General features: G+C 59.5%; 2 protein-coding genes across 5 annotated transcripts; one reads left to right on the top strand and one right to left on the bottom strand.

The window, feature by feature from the left end:
* Positions 1 to 1221: 1221 nt before the first annotated feature.
* Positions 1222 to 15176, top strand: DBN1 (drebrin 1). 4 transcript variants are annotated; one of them, XM_068979661.1, is made up of 15 exons: positions 1222 to 1310; positions 5826 to 5881; positions 6470 to 6582; positions 6738 to 6812; positions 6894 to 7040; positions 7195 to 7272; positions 7503 to 7654; positions 7740 to 7803; positions 11141 to 11200; positions 11290 to 11413; positions 12149 to 12286; positions 12627 to 12797; positions 13149 to 13831; positions 14134 to 14236; positions 14406 to 15176. In XM_068979661.1, exons 1-15 carry the CDS (start codon positions 1225 to 1227, stop codon positions 14474 to 14476), a joined length of 2121 nt encoding a protein of 706 aa, XP_068835762.1. In that variant the 5' UTR covers positions 1222 to 1224; the 3' UTR covers positions 14477 to 15176. The 4 variants fall into 4 exon arrangements, with proteins under 4 accessions (XP_068835762.1, XP_068835765.1, XP_068835763.1 ...); XM_068979662.1 differs by lacking the exon at positions 1222 to 1310 and adding an exon at positions 2508 to 2599; XM_068979664.1 differs by lacking the exon at positions 12149 to 12286.
* A 562-nt stretch (positions 15177 to 15738) lies between these two features.
* On the bottom strand, positions 15739 to 16758 carry PRR7 (proline rich 7, synaptic). The gene is made up of 2 exons (XM_068981424.1): positions 16347 to 16758; positions 15739 to 16136 (listed from the first exon to the last, which is right to left on the bottom strand). The coding sequence occupies exons 1-2, from the start codon at positions 16756 to 16758 to the stop codon at positions 15739 to 15741; spliced, it is 810 nt and encodes a 269-aa protein (XP_068837525.1).
* Positions 16759 to 18054: the final 1296 nt, after the last annotated feature.

Below are 18054 nucleotides of genomic sequence, written 5' to 3'. Positions count from 1 at the left end.
CTGCAGAGGGTTTCAAGAGCCCAGCTTAGACAGGAGCAGAGCTGCTCCGGGAGGCCCTGACAGTGGTGCCCACTTCCCTGCAAGAGACTCCTCTGAGGCCCCAGTGTTTTCTGTGCTCAGAGCTTTGGGAACTAAAGGTGCCAGGGGACTGGCCCTAGAGAGTCCTTGGAGAAGCTCTGCCCTGGGAGTCTGGGGTTAGATGCTGCTTCCGGAACTCTACTTGGGATTCCTCTGGGAGACCTGAGGCTTGGGAGAGAAGGCAAAGGATTTCCCAGGCTGGCCTCACTTAAGAGGGCTCGGGGGGGGGGGGGGGGGGAGTGGGGGGGGGCGGGCAGCTGGTGGGGGAGGGGTGTTCAGTATAGAGTGGGGTGGAGATGAGTTACAGGTTGGGAATGTCGGAGTAGGAAGCCGAGAATGGTCTAGGAGGCAGGGGTGGAGGGGTGTGGTTGGAACAAAGATCAGAAGAACAGCTTAGGCTGGAATAAGGAAGGTGCAGGTAGAGATGGGGTCTGACGAATGGGTAGGGGTTTGCACCAAGCATACGGTCTGTTGGGAGTGGGGCTGGTGCTGGGAGGGGAAAGAAATGAGGATGGGCTACAGATGGGCCAGGGGTTGGGGATATAGGTTGGGATAGACCAGGGATGGCGGTGAGGCTAGGGTGGAGGGAGATCAATGAAGGACAGAGTGGGGCTGGGCCGGATTGGAATGGAATGGATTTGCGATTGGGACAGGGAGTTGGAAAGAAGAGAGCTGAAGTTGGGCCTGGATAGGGCTTGGTGAGGTGGGGATGGGGAGAAGGGGATCAAGGCGGGGGGCGGGGACGGAGGCCCTAAGGTTTGTGGCTGGGGACCCCACATGGGAGAACTGGGACGTGGGAAGAACGGCCCCTGGGTGCCGAGTGGTAGAGCCGCCTGGGCGCGGCGCGCATGGGCTGGGGGCGAGGGGCGTGAGGGCGCCCCGGGGCAGGCCGGGAAGGGGGGGCGGGCCTCCCCCAGGGCCGGGCCGGGGCGGCGCTAGGACCGAGCGCGCGGAGGGAGCCAGCCGGGCGGAGCCAGCGCCCCCCGCCCCCCGCCGGCCGGCTCCCCTCCCCCGGCCGCTGGCTCGCTCGGCTCGCAACGCTGCAGAGGCTCCGAGGCGGCGGCGCGGCGACTCCGTCTTTCCCTCCCTCCTTCTCCGTCCGTCCGTCCGTGCGTCTGTCCGTTCGGCCTCGGTCCGGCGCGCAGCATGGCCGGCGTGAGCTTCAGTGGCCACCGCCTGGAGCTGCTGGCGGCGTACGAAGAGGTGATTCGCGAGGAGAGCGCGGCCGACTGGTGAGCCCCCCGCCCCCGCCCCTCAGCCCCTTTGTCCCCGCGCCGCCGCCGCCGCGCCTTTGTTTCCACCCGGCCCCGCCGCCCCGTAGCCAGGAGGGAGGAGGAGACCCCGAAATGCTGCAGCGGCCCGGGAGGGCCAGGGAGGAGCTGCCTTTGTGCGCGCCGGGGGAGGGGCCGGGCCGGGCCAGGCGGGGCACCCGCGGTCCCCAAGCACCCGGAGGCGGCCCCAGCCGCGCGGTGGGAACGCTGGTGGCTGGACGCAGGCTGGAGAGACGCAGGGTCCAGATGTGTGGCCTGGGGCTTCCTGGCCTTGCAGAACTGCTCCTCCACCCCCTCCTCTTCGCCTTGGGCCCCGGGGTGGGACAGGTGTGCACCGGGAGGCCAAGGGCACCTTCGACACCTTCGAGCGGGCGGGGACCGAACCGGCAGAGCCAGAGCTGTCTACCCGGCCCAGCCCAGCCGGCCGCCGCACAAAGGAAAAGCTAGGGCGGGGGAGGAGCGGAGCGGAGCGGGCTGGGGCCGGGGCGCCCCGCCCACCGGGGGGCCTCTCCGAGTTGGGGTGTGATGGAAAGACGTTCACTGCCACACGGCCACCGCCGCCAAGTGCCTCCTGTTCCCCTTGGGGGTCGAGGAGGCAGGGCTGAGTCTTCTCCCCTAGTCCCTGGGTGCAGGGACTAGGCACCCAGGCTGGGACGTGCCAAAGGAACTGAACTGCTTGTCCAGAGTGCCAAGTGGGGTCCCTGGGAGGGAGCCCCCAGGCGGACCATGGTGGAGAGAGTGGAGGGAGTTTTCTGAGAAGAATGAGGGGGTGAGGAGATCCACGGAGCCCCTGGCCCGGTGGCCCAGTGGCAAGGGGCTCTCAGCTACTGCGGGGATGGGGAGGAGCTGGGCTGCCCTCTCTCCCCTCCCCAGCTGTTGTCTCCCCCTAGGTGGTGGGTGGGAACGGACCACCTGCTCTGGGGCCGGAGTCCCCAGAGTGGCAGAAAAGCCAAGGGGATCCACGCTGCCCCATTCAGGAACCGTCATCTCCCTGGAATACTCTTCTCCTGGGGCAAGTGCCCATTCTCTTCCCTAGGCCTTTTCTCCCCTTGGCAAGCAGGAAACACAAAGTGAAGGAAGATCTGAGGGACCACACTTGGGCTGGCCTCACCCTCATGCTGGGAAGACACTGACCTGGGGGCTGGAGGAGGGGACAAGATGGCCAGGCATCCATGCCACAGTACTGCAGCACTGGCGGGCAGCCAGGCCTGGAGGCATGGACGAGGGAGACAAGCAAGCGCTCGTGTCTTGCGGGTCAGTCACAGGAGAGGCCAAGATGGGCTAAGCAGGCAAGCAGCCCACCCTCTGTCCCAGCCCTGTCCCAGGGGGGCTGAGATCATGGGAGGAGTTGAGGGCAAGTGGCTGGCTTGGCCTGGTGGAGGAGCTGGCCATGGGATATGGGCTGTGCCTGGAGAGAGGCGCAACCCACCTCAGAATGCTCTTCAGTCTGGGGGTGCTGCCTATCTCCACCCCATTTCCCCCCACCTTCCAAAAAGCGGAGCTCCCACAACCACTGCTGGCCCACATCCTGCTCAGCGGAGGCCTGGGCTCCCACCACCCAGCAGCATCCATGTGGCTCAAGCGAGTTATTATTCATCATTGGCGTGCGTCACCCCCCACCCCCCGCCCCGATCTGGGTTGTGTGTGGGACACTCACAGATGTACACACGCACCCTCGCACATACACACATTTGCTCACTCCTAAGGGCCCAGATAAACATTTGGTAGAAAGAATGTGAGAGTCTTCAGGGACATGAGGGCCCCTAGCACCCAGCACAGAGCCAGAGTACAGTGGGGTCTCCAGACTCAGGAGCAGACCCTGCACTGAGGCTGGAGGAGGGTGTGTTGGATAAAATCACCCTCTGGGCAAAAGGGGGCTTGGCACGGCCCTCCTCTAAGTAGGGAGTAAGGGTCGGGGAGGTCACACCCAGGTGGCTTACTCTGGAGTAGACTGCTGCCTGAGGCTGGGAGCAGGGGACCATGGAAAGGCAGATTGTGTAGTGAGAACTGGTGTTACCCTGGACGTGACCTGACTCACTGTATGACCACACGCGTCCCTGCTCCTGTTGACAAGCAGGAGAGGGAGTTGGGCTCTGCCATACCTGGGATGCTCAAGGCCCTTCCAGTTCTGATATCCTGAGAGTGTAATTGTCCTGAGGAATCCACCTACCCTGCAGCCCCCATCCTCAGCTCAACCCAGAATCTTCCTGGATCTGCTACATTCCATCTTCCACTCACCCCGGTCCACTTTCTCTGGCTGAGATGGTTTTTAGATGGCAAATACCAACTAGAGCCGCTCTGTGCTATCTTGAAAGTCTGAGTTAAATGTCTCACCTTCACGAAGCTTACAGTTTGGAACAATGTCTATCTCCAGGGGTTGGAGGTGGAGATTCCTGCCTCCCTCCCTCCCACCCCCTTTCGGTTTCACCAGCTCCAACCCACCCAAAGCACAGGTCTAGTGAGATCCCAGGCAGCTTCAGGTGCCTCTTCCCATCCTTGCTGGGGTGTGGTAAGCACCCTGGGGAGGGAGGTGCAGGGCAGGGCTTCCTGGGGAGCTGGCATTGGGTCCCTGAGGGATTTCAGTCAGGGGTGGGCATGGGATGGAGAAGCAGATTTGGCCTTCCTGTGAAGGGAGACTCATATGCAAAGGCCCTAGGGTGGGAAATGCCCAGAACTGTGCTGGACATCAGGGACCCATCCAGTGTGATCCAAGTGTATGGTTTGTATACGGAGGTCTGGCTGGAAAGGCAGGTCGGGTGGAGCTCAGGGATGAAGGCCTGCTGAAATCTTTGAACTTAGCTATGGTTTTCACCAGGTAAGGGCCAGGGCTGCAGCACAGAAAGGTGACTGAAGGTGGGTAGACAAGGAGTAAAGAATGGAAGGGGAGGACACTTGTTCTTGGGAAGAGCCACACAGAGCCTGGGAGCGTCTGACAAGTCACGCCGGGGAAGTGTGACTTGATGGCTAGTGCAGTGTCTGGGAATCAGAGGCGTGGAGTCCTGCCTCAGTTTCCCAGCTGCGGGATGCAAAGGGGCAGATCCTTGGTCTCTGAGGGCCTTTTGTTTGCAGTGGCAGCTTAGGGCAGCCAGACAGGTGGTGGGACAGCTGTGTGGAGAAGGCAGCTGCCAGGGTTGGGGCCCAGGCAACAGTTGGACGGGGAGTTTCTGGCCCCACAGCCCACCTGTGTCCCTTTTAGGAGGGAAGGGATCCTGAGAAGCAGGGAGGGGCTGGGGCCCATTTGGCAGTGACTTGTGCTGACCTCATGGGGCTGGGCCTGGACCAGGCACTCCTTCCGGCCTCCTCCCACCTCCCTCCCTCCCGCCCTCTTCTCTCCTCCCTCTTTCCTTCCCACCCCTTTCCCCTCCCAGCGCCTTCATTTTCTCTCCATCCCTTCACGTCTCTCCCTTCCCTTGTCTTTCGTTTCTGCCTGCTCTCCTAGCTCGCTTTCTCTTCTGCATCTCGCTGGTCTCCTCCCAGCACCCTGCCTTGGCGGTCAGGGAAAGGGAGCTTGAAGGAGGGGCTGAGCCTCCTTGCCCCTCCGGCCTGTCTTCCTGGCCCCAAGTCGGTCTTCCTCCAAGTGGGTCCCGGGAAGGAGACATTTCTCTCTTCCCTTGTGTAAAATGGATGTTGAGCCACTCCTACCTGTGGAGAAAAAGCTAGGGAGGAGGAAGGCCGCTGGGTCAGCTCTCTGCCGGAGCTGAGAGGGAAGGAAAGGCCAGCAGTCCCCCGAGACGAGAACCTCAGCTAGGGCAGAGGCAGCCTAGGTCTGGAAGGCCAAGAAAGCGCCACCGCCCAAAGGCCAGAGTCCAGGCAAGAGTGGCCATGGTGACCTCATCCCATTTCAGAGAGTCTGAGGTTGAGGATGAGGGTGTGTCCCCGGGGTCCTTTGTGTTCAGGAGAATGCAGCTGGGTGGGCCAGTCGCGTGCCAATTGCTGGGTTGCCGTGGTTACCAGGGGGATGCCCAGAGCTGAACAGCGCCAGGTTCTCTCTCCCTGCCCCCCCCCCGCTGTGGGGGGAGGGGGCAGTGGGTACCGAGGCACGCGCCAGGTAGGTTCCTGGCAACCACCAATGGGGGATGAGGAGCTGTAGCCAGGGAACGGTAACCAAGGAACCCGTCGCCTTGGAATCTCCATCTCACACCACTGGCTGGGTTGCAGGCTGCTAGGGCCAGGGCTTGGAGGACACAGCACACTGACTTACTGAAAGCGAGCCACTGGCCAGCAATTCCTTCCCCATTGCCTGCTTTCCACCTGATCCAAGCCTCCCTCCATCAAATCCTAAACTGTCCCCCACTGAGTTCCAGCCTGAAATGGTGCTTAGCTCTGTTGTCATGGTGATAAGGCTTAAGTGCTAGGCTGGAATCCCCCCTCCTGTCCTGCCCCTTCTGTGTCCCTCCTACCCTCCCAGAGCCATCTCCACCCAAAATTGGCTGCCTGGCCCTGACAGTTCTTCGAGCCACCCCTCCCTCTCCCCAGGGCTCTGTACACTTATGAGGATGGCTCAGATGACCTCAAGCTTGCAGCATCAGGAGGTAAGAATTCCAGCCATTCCTTTGTCTTCCTCCCGCCCCCTCCTCCGGTTGGGTTGTTTTCTTCCCCACCCGTCTGGCTCCAGGCCACTTCTAGGCTTGCTTGCCTGAGTCCAGCAGACCATTATTTGTCTGGCAAGTGTCCTTCCTCCAATCATCCCTAAGATCCCTAGGGTGGGGAGGGAGGGAGACTGGTTTCCTGTTTGATTATGAAAAGACCAAGCCTCAGAGAAGGAGTGTGACTTGCCCAGAGTCACACAGCTAGGTGGGAAGGGGCCTGACAGGGATGGCCCGGATCACCCCACTTTCTCCAGAGCCCAAAAAGGTTTTAATTTACCTCAGTGGGTGCTAGCAGCGCGTGAGACTTGATGTGTGAAGAACACATCCTCAGTTCTCCAAGGTCCTGGGGGATTAAAAGGCAAAACTCGCACCTGCCTGCTGTCTCTTTCACACCAGCACAGAACTGTGGGACTTGTAGATCTCTGGGGGTGTCTTCAGAGCCCACGAGAGGAGTCCTTGCTTTGGATTCCAGGCCCTTTGTGGGGGAGGGGTTCAGGAGATTGGGCCTGACAACCCTCCTGATTCCCCCAGATGGGGGCTTGCAGGAGCTCTCCGGCCATTTTGAGAACCAGAGGGTGATGTATGGCTTCTGCAGTGTCAAAGACTCCCAGGCCGCTCTGCCGAAATATGTGCTCATCAACTGGGTATGCACTGGTGGGCTGGGGAGGGGAGCTGAGGGCCCCAGAACGGTTCTCCTTCAGCCCTCTCCACTCGCTGATGCTGCGGGAAGAGAGCTCCAGGCCCCAGCCTGCCCCTAACTCTTGTCCTTTCCCTATCCCCCTTTGCTGTGACTTTGCAGGTTGGTGAGGATGTACCTGATGCCCGCAAATGTGCTTGTGCCAGCCACGTGGCTAAGGTGGCCGAGTTCTTCCAGGTGCGTGTGGGGTCAGGGCTTGTGGGGGTTGGCGACAGGCACGGGGACTGGCTGCCTGAACCTGCCTTCTTCCTACGGCAGGGCGTCGACGTGATCGTGAATGCCAGTAGCGTGGAGGACATCGATGCAGGCGCCATCGGGCAGCGGCTCTCCAATGGGCTAGCGCGGCTCTCCAGCCCAGTGCTGCACCGACTACGACTGCGTGAGGACGAGAATGCAGAGCCGGTGGTCAGTGTGCACCTCTGGTGGGCCGGCCCTGCCTGGCGCTCCGCTGGCCAGTCCCCTCTCGGTCCTCAGTGTTTTGTGGGGGGGTGGGCAGAGGGGTGCTCCCCAGCACTTGGCCTGTGGGCTGCACTCACACCAGGCCCCTTGAACTCTGCAGGGCACCACCTATCAGAAGACTGATGCCGCTGTGGAGATGAAGCGGCTTAACCGCGAGCAGTTCTGGGAGCAGGCCAAGGTGCAGACCCCGACCCTGGCCTGCTGGCTGGGTGGCTCCTCCCTGTCTTGACCCCACGGGGCTGCTCTGGCTCCTCTCCTAAAGTCCCTCCCTTCAACAGCAGGGCCTGTCCCATGTGCTCCCCACACTGAGAGCCCCTGAATTCACAGAAGCCTGGGTCAGGGATGTGGGTGGGGTGGGCCGGGCCACAAGCTCAGGGCCTGCACTGCCTTGGCACTGGGGGGCTGCAGAAGGAGGAAGAACTGAGGAAGGAGGAGGAGCGGAAGAAGGCCCTGGATGAGAGACTCAGATTTGAGCAAGAGCGGATGGAGCAGGAGCGGCAGGAGCAGGAGGAGCGGGAGCGCCGATATCGGGAGCGAGAGCAGCAGATTGAGGAACACAGGTGTGACCCCAGCTCCACCCCCACCCCCACCTCCACAGCCCCACATTGGCCAGTCCTAAGGGCTCGCCTGCACCTTTCATTCCAGGAGGAAACAACAGACTTTAGAGGCTGAGGAGGCCAAGAGGCGGTTGAAGGAGCAGTCTATCTTTGTAAGTTCTTAGCCCACAGTTTCTCTTTCCTGGTCAGGGAAGTGGGGATGGTCCCTGAATTACCGGGCCCCTTGGGGGATAGTCAGAGTCTTGGGGACAGTGCTGTGCATTCAGGGTACCCTTGCATCAGCATGGGGTGTCCTGCCATGTCAGGCCTGACCCCTGATTATGTGGGGTTCTGTCCCCTGGCTGTGGGAAGAGACCCTTTGGAGAAGTTTAGACTAAAAGAGAAAATCTATGTTGACCCAAACCCTCATCGACCAGGCTCCTCCTGCCCACTTCCAGCAGGACTTGAGGGGCTCAAGGTACATTAGCCATGCTTCCTGTACTTAATGGGACTTGAGGCCTGGTCCCCATTGTAGTAATGCTATAGAGCCACTGAAAGAATCTGGGCTGGTGCTCTGAACATCTGCATACAAGTATGTGTAGTGTCTCCTTTAGGGCAGGCACTTATTCCAGGGGTACTTGGGTGAACCTCCAAACATTGGGATGGCCCTAGGATCATCATGGATTGACCCTTTCACAACCACAGTGGAGACAGATCTTCACTCTTTGAATTGAATTTTACATTTGAGAAATAGCAAAGATCATTCATTGCTGAGCATGGTACAGTTTGGGACAGGAGGTAGGCAGTAGTCGTCTGGACTGAGACTGGTGGGTAGCTGTTGGGCCATGGGGACTCAAGCAGACATCAAGCTCACACCCACAGGAGGCTGGGAGGGAGGTGGCAGGACAGTCCTTCAGGCACTGGCATTAATGGCTGTTATAGATCATTCCACTCATTAGCCTCTAGAGGGTGGAAAGAATGTGTGGGTAGTAAGTTCCAAAGTCATTCATTCAGCAAACTCTTGCTACCTGCCACGTGCTGGTGTTGGAAATATGGTGGAGAGCAAGATGAGCAAGGCTCTTTTACAATTAGCTGATGAATTAACTGCAGCAAAAGGTACATAACATAAAAGGTACCATCTTTACCATTTTTAAGTGTATCGTTCCATGGCGTTAAGTGTATTTATTTTGTACAGCTGTCACCTCTGTTTGTCTCCAGAATTTTCTTCATCCTCCCATACTGAACCTCGTATCCGTTACGCACTAACTCCCCATCGTCACCTTTCTCAGCCCCTGGCAACTGCTTTCTGTGTCTGTGATGTACCTCGTATGAGGGGAATCACGCAGTTATTTTACCATTTATGACTGGCTTATTTCACTTAGCATAGCATCTTCAGGCTTCATCTATGTGTCAGAATGTCTTTCCTTTTGAAAACTATTAGTATTCCATAGTATATGTATACCAGATTTTGTTGATCCATTCAGAGCAAAGTCTTTTGGGAAAAAAAAACTTAGGGAAAATCGCACATACACGCGCACACAAAAGTAGAAACAATAGTTTAGTGAACCTTGACTTGATCGCTTATCTTCACCAGTTACCAGTGTTTCAGGCAAAGATTTACAGTGTTACACCATTATTTTATAGTCTAATCTGGCCCTCCAAGTATGGTTCCTGTGACAGTGACAGTAGGTATTTTAACAGGTCACTGTGGTGACCTTGCAACTTCAGGTCCCCTGAGGAAGGTCTCCCACAAGAAACTTTGGAATTTACAACCATAAAATGCTTTCTTTTGACTTAGGAGGTACTCTGCTTTCTCCCTTCTGATAAGAATTGCCTTCCTTATGTGGGTTCCCTTTTTGCCTGGGATACTAGGAGTTTATTTATCTGAAGATGCTGAAGCATAGCAGCACCATTGACCTTTCCGGTTACTGTGGTGATGTCTCTCCTACCCCCAGCTCTGATTTGTTTCCTTGCTTCTCACAGTGTTGGTAGTTAAGGTTTTTGTGGTAAGCTGCCTCTGGTCCTTTTTTTTGAATGAGGCTGAGGAACCTAGTCCTGTGGCACTAGGCAGGGGTGGCATAGCAGCAGAGGCTGCTGGGATGTATGTTTTGAGGGAAGTCAAGAGAGCTTGACTGGAGTCCCTTGGAAATTTGGGAGGAGAGAGTGAGGTCAGAAGAGGAGTTTAGACTTCATTCTGGGAGACAAGAGTGGTGGTTAGGGTGACAACCACCCTTGAGGCTTTTGGCGTGGTGAGGTCAACTGAGGAAACAGGTACCACTGAACGTCAGGCTGACCACTCACCCACATACATAAGTTCTCATCCTGTGTCACCCACAGAGGGTGGGGAGATGATCCAGAAACAGGAAATTATGACACATTGTGATCGGTATATGGCTGGAACACCTCATGGGGGCCCAGGGAAGGAAATGACCTGAATGGGCCAAGGGCCCCTTCCCCAGGAGGCTGTGCTGAAGCTGAGACCGGAAGCAGGAAGAGCTGGACCCAGGGTGGGGGTCAGGCACATGGGGAGAGAGATTCATTTCCTCTGCCAAGGCAGAGAGTTGGGAAGTTGTACACATGTTACAGGACCTACAACTCCATTGTGCTGAGGGCTTGATGTCTACATTTCACAGGGTGTGTGGGAGTCAGGGCAGGAGGGGAATTTGGGAGAGATGATGGGCTGGATCAGGCAGGGAGAGGGGAGGCCCAACCAAGGACTCACACCTATCTTTACTCCTGGGGCTGCAGTCCCAAAACAGCAAGTGAAGGGTAGTAGGGAGTGGTGGGGACTGTGGCAAACTGAGGCTGCTGCACTGCAACTCTAGTTGAAAGCTGCTTTGGGGCACACAGGCCTGTGTTGCCAGGGCTGTTGGCATTTTCAAAAGAAACCGAAGAGCCTGATTTCAGTAAGAAACTTGGTTTTTGAGTGAATGAGTAATAGTTACTCAGTCATGTCCTCCTGTTTGCTTCCCCGCGGACTGAAGCCTGCCGGGTTCCTTTGTTCATGAAATTCTCCAGGCAAGACTACTGGAGTGGGTTGCCATTTCCTTCTCCAGGGGATCTTCCTGACCTAGGGATTGAACAGAGGTCTCCTGCATTGCAGGCAGATTCATGATTTTTAAGTGATGGCAATTAATGAATGTTTTGAAAAGATACTTTCAGGGTCTGCAGAGAAAGAAATAGAGGGAAAGAACAAGGAGGCAGGGGACTGGTGAAGCCTCAGTCATGACACCAAGATTCAGGCTGCACAGATGGGGGTGTGGCTAGCCAGGTGCTGGGTTAAGAGGTTCGAGAAAAGTTAGCTACAAAGGTGGGGGTGTTCCTGGATGGCCCTGGGTGCCCAGGGGCCTGTCTGGACTGGAGATGAGGCAGCTGAGGACCTTGCAGATAGAAGGTGCTGTGGGACTGGGTCGTGAAAGTGGTTTTTGGTAATGAAAGAAGCGGGCTGTAAGAAAGCCCAGAACTCCTGTGGGGGCGGGGTGCTCAGAACACCATCCCTTTGGTTTCCAGGGTGACCAGCAGGATGAGGAGGAAGAGACCCAGATGAAGAAGTCAGAGTCAGAGGTAGAGGTGAGCACTGTGGGGGGGACCAGGCATCTGAGTTTGGCCTGGGTGCCTCAATCAGGCCCTGCCTGGCCTGACTGTCCATGTGCCCCCAGGAGGCAGCAGCCATTATTGCCCAGCGACCTGATAATCCACGGGAGTTCTTTAAGCAGCAGGAAAGAGTCGCTTCGGCCTCCGCAGGCAGCTGCGATGTGCCCTCACCCTTCAACCACCGACCAGGTAGTCCCAGCTCCCACACCCTTACCCAACCCCCACTCCTCAGGTTTTGGTTTTGAGCCTCTTTGGGATCTTCCTTGCCCAAGGACCCCTTGGAGAAGGCAAGGCCAAGCATCACATGTGCTTCCACCCACCGCCTCCAGGTGGCAGGGCCGAGAAGGGCTCGAGCAGGGCCTGGTCTGAGCAATGGGTGGTGCTAGAGGCCATCTGGGGCTGAGGGAAGCCCCTGGCTGCAGTGAGTGGCCCTGCTGGGACTGAACTTGTCTTATCTGAAGAACTGTAGGTGCATGGGGAGTGGGGCCTCGTCCTGTCCTGAGATTGAGCAGCCTGGAGCTGTACTCCGGGTTCCCTGTTTGGATTCTCCCTGTATGGCTTCCACCTCTCCTTGAAGCACCTTTCTGCTCCCTGTCTGCTGGCCTGCTTGCCCCTTCTGTGTGCTTGGCTCAAGTGCTAGGGCTCTAGGGGTGGGGCAGGCTGTTTCTGGGCTTGGGCTGCCCAGACTCTGGGAGGCTGGCCGCATCGTGATGTATCAGGCTCTTTGCTATGTGTGGCTGGTGCTGGTGGCAGTGGTCTGATGGCCTGAGGCTCTGGTCCCGCTTGGCTGAATGTGTGCCCTGGCTGAAGGCAGCTTGGACATCCAGGGCCAGCCTGGGGGTGGGTGAGGCCTCAGGATGGGGTGGGGGAGACTGACCCTCTCTTGTCCTCTGTCTCTCTCTCTCTGTCTGTCTCTCTTGGCAGGTCGTCCGTACTGCCCTTTCATAAAGGCATCGGACAGTGGGCCTTCCTCCTCCTCCTCTTCCTCTTCCTCCCCTCCACGGACTCCCTTTCCCTATATCACCTGTCACCGCACCCCAAACCTCTCTTCCTCCCTCCCATGTAGGTAGCAGTCCCAGACCTCTGCGGGAGGGGGTAAGGAGGGCCCCGCTTCCCAGCAGCCCCCCTGCCCTCCCCCAGCCTGATCCGCTGATCTCTGGTGTTTATCCCCAGAGCAGGTACTGCCTGCTTCTTTCCCCTGGCCCTGAAGGGGCACTGGCCCTCTGGGGGCCTGGCTTGCAAGGTCTAGAGCTGTGGTCTAGCCCCTGGGGGGGCCTGGGGAGCTCCCAGCCCCCACCCAGACTCGAGAGAGGAGGGGCTGGCCAGGCCCCAAGTTGGACAGTCCTGTTTCTATCTGGCTCCTTGGCCCTCACTGATCAGCTTGGGGTTTTCTGTCCCACAGGCAGCCACCTGGACAGCCACCGGAGGATGATACCTACCCCTCTCCCTGCCCGGAGCCCCTCTGACTCCAGCACGGCCTCCACCCCTGTTGCTGAGCAGATCGAGCGGGCCCTGGATGAGGTCACGTCCTCGCAGCCTCCACCACTGCCGCCGCCACCCCCAGCAGCCCAAGGTATGTGAGGGTCCCTAGCCCCTGGACTGGGAACTCCAAGTGGCCCCTTTATGGCCCTGAAAGTGGCTGGGGCAGGGACAAGCACTGGTCAGACCTGCCTTCTCTGGACTTCAGGGTCTCCCTGGAGTGGGGACGGCCTTCCTCCCAGGGCTGCTGAGCAGTTTAAAGACTGCGGGTAAAGGGGCAGCAGGGGCCAGTGGGCGTTAGAAGGCAGTCTTCATGGAAGTCTTAGCGGAGGCCTTCTTTTCTGAACTCTTCAGTGGATAAGCAGGGTACTGTCTGGTGGCTGCCCAGGGCCTGCATCCTTTCCTAGAAGCTGATCACACGTCTCCTCTGTCTTTGCTTCAACAGAGACCCAGGAGCCCAGCCTCAGCCTGGATAGTGAAGAGACCAGCAAGGAAGCCAGAGCAGCAGCCCCTCAGGCCAGAGCTGGCCCCCTGGAGGAGTCCCCTCAGGCCTCGGAGCCTCCCGAGGGCCAAGGCAGCCCCATGGAGGAGGACTTGATGTTCATGGCATCTACAGAGCAGGCAGACCTGGCTGCCTCTCTAGAGCCTGCCATGGCTGGAGCCTCTGCAGCCGACAGCCCAGCAGCTGATGCCATTGAAACCGACACTGCCGCTGCTGATACTGCTGTTGCTAACACCGTCACCCCTGCCGCTGCCAGCCTCATTGACCTTTGGCCAGGCAATGGGGAAGGGGCCTCTGCACCCCAGGCTGAGCCTCAGGCCCCCACACCACCTTCAGGTGCCGAAGTCATGCTGGCGGAGGTGCCCCTGCTGGATGAGGTGGCTCAGGAGCCACTGCTGCCAGCAGGAGAAGGCAGTGCCAATCTTCTCAGTTTTGATGAGCTGCCTGAGCCGCCAGCCACCTTCTGTGACCCAGGGGAGGAAGTAGAAGGGGAGCCCCTGGCTGCCCCCCAGGCTCCAACTCTGCCCTCAGCTCTAGAAGAGCTGGATCAGAAGCTGGAGCCAGAGCTGGAACCAGAGCCCCACCTGCTGACCAATGGCGAGACCACCCAGAAGGAGGGGACCCAGGTGGGGCTGGGGCTACCTGATGGGAGGGGAAGTAGTCAGGGCTGGAGCAGGGGGCTGACCCTTGGTTCCTCAGGCTTGCAACAATACCCTGCCCCCTTTCTCTGTGGCCCACATTGTTGGGGGGAAGCTGTTTCGTTTCCCCTCCATGGGCCAGCTCTGCTTTTATTCCCAGGGTAGCCATCTGTGTTTCCCTGGCAACCACTGATGGACTCACTGGTTGCTGGGGAAACGAGCTCAGGCCTGGTAGGTCAGCCCTAGTCCTGCTGGGTGGGGCCCAGTGACTTGGAGCTTTTCTCCTGCAGGCCAGTGAGGGGTACTTCAGCCAATCACAGGAGGAGGAGTTTGTCCAATCAGAAGAGCTATGTGCAAAGGCTCCGCCTCCTGTGTTCTACAACAAGCCTCCAGGTAGTTCTGGGATGGATGATGGAGAGGAATTCGGGTGGGGGTGCTGCGTTCAAGTGTGGCCAGGCAGCCCTTCCCCCATACACAGCTGGGACAGCTCGCTGGGTTTGGGATGGATACAGGCATGGATCTGCTGAGCCATCCTAACTCCCTTCCCTTCCCCGCATCATAGAAATCGACATCACCTGCTGGGATGCAGACCCAGTACCGGAAGAGGAGGAGGGCTTCGAGGGTGGTGACTAGCAGTGGTGCCTGCTCTTAGGCTGCCCTCGCCAAGGCCGCCCACCTACCCCCGTCTCTGGCCAGATGGTCCACAGTGCCTGCACTCGCAGCAGCTCCGCCTGGCACCCACTCTGGATTCTGGCCCTGGCTGGGAACTTGGCCGCATCCCTACCCACAGGGCCCTACTTTTACAGCTTTTCTTTCTTTTTTTTTTTTTTTAAAGTTGATAGGAGACTTGTACAGTTGACTGGTTTTCCTCCCGTTGGTAGTTGAGACGCTGTTGCAAATGCCACCCCCTTCCCACCCGGTCCAGATTGTAGCTCTTAGTCCTCCCTGCTCACTCACCTGGCCGGGGTGGAGGCCTCACCTTGCTTGGGGCCTGGCGTGGGGGGCGGGGGAGGAAGTTCTGGTGGGAAAATGTTCCCCCCACCTCTTTTCCTAGTTTTCTGTTTCTTGGAAAAAATATCACTTTGTATTCTCTGTCCAGGGCTTCAGATATTTTGCACGAATTTTAAAACATGGCAATAAATGGCTCGTGGGCTCTGGCTCCCTGGGACACCCCTCCCCACCCTTCTCTTGACCCTTCCCCACCTGGCCCAAAGGAAGAGAAGCAGGCCTAGCTGGGGCCTCTCAGCTTCCCGGCCCTTTCCTGCCCCCTCCTGCTGGGCAGGTCCCAGGCTGGAGGCCCTAGGCGTGATTCAGGTCAGGGCTATGGGTGGCCCCTCTCCAACTCCTCCCTCTTTGCTTGGGTTCCTTTTTCACGTTCAGTAACTGTTTTTTGGAAAGCACAAACTTCTGTAACAGGTCGTGCTCATGTCTGTTAATAAAGAAATCCAGATCCCTTCAGGCCTGCTGCTCCGGGCCTCCAGGGGCTGATCTGTGGTGGGCTGCCTGCCCCGATCCCATTCCCAACTCTTACTACCTTCAAAGCTAAGAGGGCGCCCTCATCAAGGCCCCAAGGAAAGTGGGGGTATGAGGCTCTTCGGGGAACCAGCCAAAGGTTTGGAGCAGGCTGACCTCAGCTTTAGCTCTACAGCTTGTTTGGGGCCGATGAGGCCGGCCACACCTGGCCACCAGAACCTTGGCCGCAAGCAGTGGGTGCCCCCTCCGCTTGTACCAAACCAGATCACACACCTTTATTATCCTCAAAATGTAACAAACGGGGTAAGAAATCCCTCCCTCCCGCCCCACCCCCACACCCCCCGCAGTCCAAGAGAAGCATTTAAAAAGCCCCGCAATCAGGCCAGGAGTCCGCGGGTGGGGCTCGGGACGCCGGGCGCCCTCTATACGGCTGTAGTCCTCCCGAACAAGGGGATGGAGACCGGCAGGCGCCAAGCTCCGTGCTCCAGTGGCTCTCGGCTGCTGAGCTCTGAGTCGGTCCAGCTGGGGAAGACCCGGCGGCCGCGGTCCGCCTGCAGACAGAGCGCAGGGCAGGGCGGCGCGGGCCGTGGGGCACTTGGCAGATGCAGAGCCGACGTGTAGCCCCGGTCTAAGAAGAGCGGCTTGTAGCTGGGCGGCGGCTGCTCCTGTTTCTCCGCGCTGTCGCGGCGGCTCAGAAAGGGCGTAACGATCTTGCGGTAGAGGCCGCGCGTGTCCGTGAGCACCTCGCTGTAGGGCGGCGGCGGCTCGGCCATCATCACCGCCTCTTCGTAGCACGGTGGCTTGGACATGTCCGATTCCGCTGTGGAGTGGGAAGTAATCCACGGGTGTGACGCCAACTCAGCCTCCCGCAGAAGCCTCGGCCAACCCCAGACCCAGCCCGCTCCCTCTTCTAGGTTCGCTGGAGAGGCTGTCCCGTGGAAGCCCCGCGGGACAGCAGCGAGCCCTTCCACTGCCGAGGCCTCGCCCACCCTAGTGAGCCCGGCCGCCCCCTGGCGCACGCGGTACTTACCTTGGCGGGGGTAGCTCCAGGGCCGAGGCGGCACGGATAGGTGCGGCGGCGGCGGGTGCGGAAGCGCGTGGTGGTGTGCGTGCGGGTGCGCGTGTGGCTGCGCGGGCCCGTGGTGCAGCAGCGGGTGCACGTGCACGTGCTGGTGGGCGTGCGCCGGCGCCTCAAGACGGCCGCGGTGAGGGGGTGGCGGGGGCGCCAGGCCCGGGGGGCTCCCTGCCAGGCTGCCCTCAAGCTCAAGGGGCTCCAGCTCAAGGGCGCGCAGGTTCTGCTCACGCAGCCGCTCCTCCTGGCGCCGTTTGAGGCGGCGGCGCAGGAAGCTGCAAAAGCAGCAGAGTAGGACGATGAGACCCCAGATGAGCCAGAAACCGGCAAAGCACGTGAGGAACGTGTAGGTGCCCTGGGACATAACCATGGCGGCGGCGCGGGCGGCGGGTCCTCGGCTGCTTCACTGGACAATGGGTTCCTCGACGTGGCCCCGGGCCCGCGCCAAGCTCCCAGACGCCGCCAGCGTCACTCGAGGACCCGCGGCCGGGGGCTGCCTGCAGCTGGGCTCGAGTCGTGCGCGCGCCGGCGGGGAGCAGCAGCAGCGACTCCGGTTCCTTCCCATGGCGCCGGCAGGCGCGCTGGCGGGCCTCACCCGGGACCGCGTGGAACCTGTAGGACAGACACAGGGCGCGGTGAAGGAACGCTACAGCCCCCGACGACTTCCCTGCTCGCGCGGGTGCCCTGCGCAATCCAGGGGAAGCCTCCTCTGCGGAACCCCCGCACTCCGCGGGGGCCCGGTGACGTCACCAGGGATGACGTCACGCCCGAGGTTTCCCCGGTAGGGCTTTCCCGTATCTGAGACCCGGCCGCCGCCGCCGCCGCCGCCGCCTCCCATCCGAGGTGATTCCAGGCCGGTCAGCAGGGGGCGCGCCAAGGCCAGGTTCGGCTTCAGTGTTCCTGAGAGATTCGCCATCCGCATCTCGCGGGTGCAGGATACCCCAGCTCCGAAAGGGCTTCAGTCTGCCCATAGGCAGGCACCCAGGGCGCGGAAGGGGAGCCACTGCGCGGTTGCTTTGCGGCGCGGAAAAGGTGGTTCACCTCCTAGGCCCCACGAGCAACCCGCCGGGGCCCAGCTTCAGCCTGTGCATACGCACCTGGCAACCTCTGGCGTCTTAGACCGTGTTCCCGCTCCCAAACCTGGCTGCCCAGAGCTTGGAACATTCCGGCCTGCACCGCGGCCTCCTGGTTGTCTCAGCTCTTGTAGGGGGGATCAGGCAGACGGTTCTTAGTGCCTACTGCGTGCTACCAGCTTGTCTTTGTCTGAGCCGAACATGCCGCCGAGCGTGGGCCGTTCCCTCTTTTCCTTTTCTCTAAGCGCCTCCGCTCGCTGAATCCCATCTCCGTCTCCACTTCCCGAGCCTCCTACCCATGCGCAGCCCGACTTGGCCCTGCCCTTCTAGCTCTAGGCCGCCATGTCCCTTCCCCCAATTCCTTTCCCTCTCTGCAGAGGGTAGGAAAACTAGCTCAAGTAATCGGTACCGCCTGGGCCCACATCACTCCAGATGGGCACTTCCAGTTCCACCTCCTCTCCACAGCCAGGGTTGAGAGGGGAACCTCGCATTGTAGAGGTATGTAGGAGGGGAGCCCTGACTTTGGAGGGACAGTGGCAGGCAACTGTTCACCACCGCCTCAGAACAGGAATGAGCTCTTCTTGAATGCCTCA

Source organism: Capricornis sumatraensis, chromosome 9, assembly GCF_032405125.1.
Source record: "Capricornis sumatraensis isolate serow.1 chromosome 9, serow.2, whole genome shotgun sequence".
Taxonomy (NCBI): domain Eukaryota; kingdom Metazoa; phylum Chordata; class Mammalia; order Artiodactyla; family Bovidae; genus Capricornis; species Capricornis sumatraensis.
The sequence above is the reverse complement of the archived record's forward strand: the minus strand, read 5'-3'. Positions and strand labels throughout refer to the sequence as shown.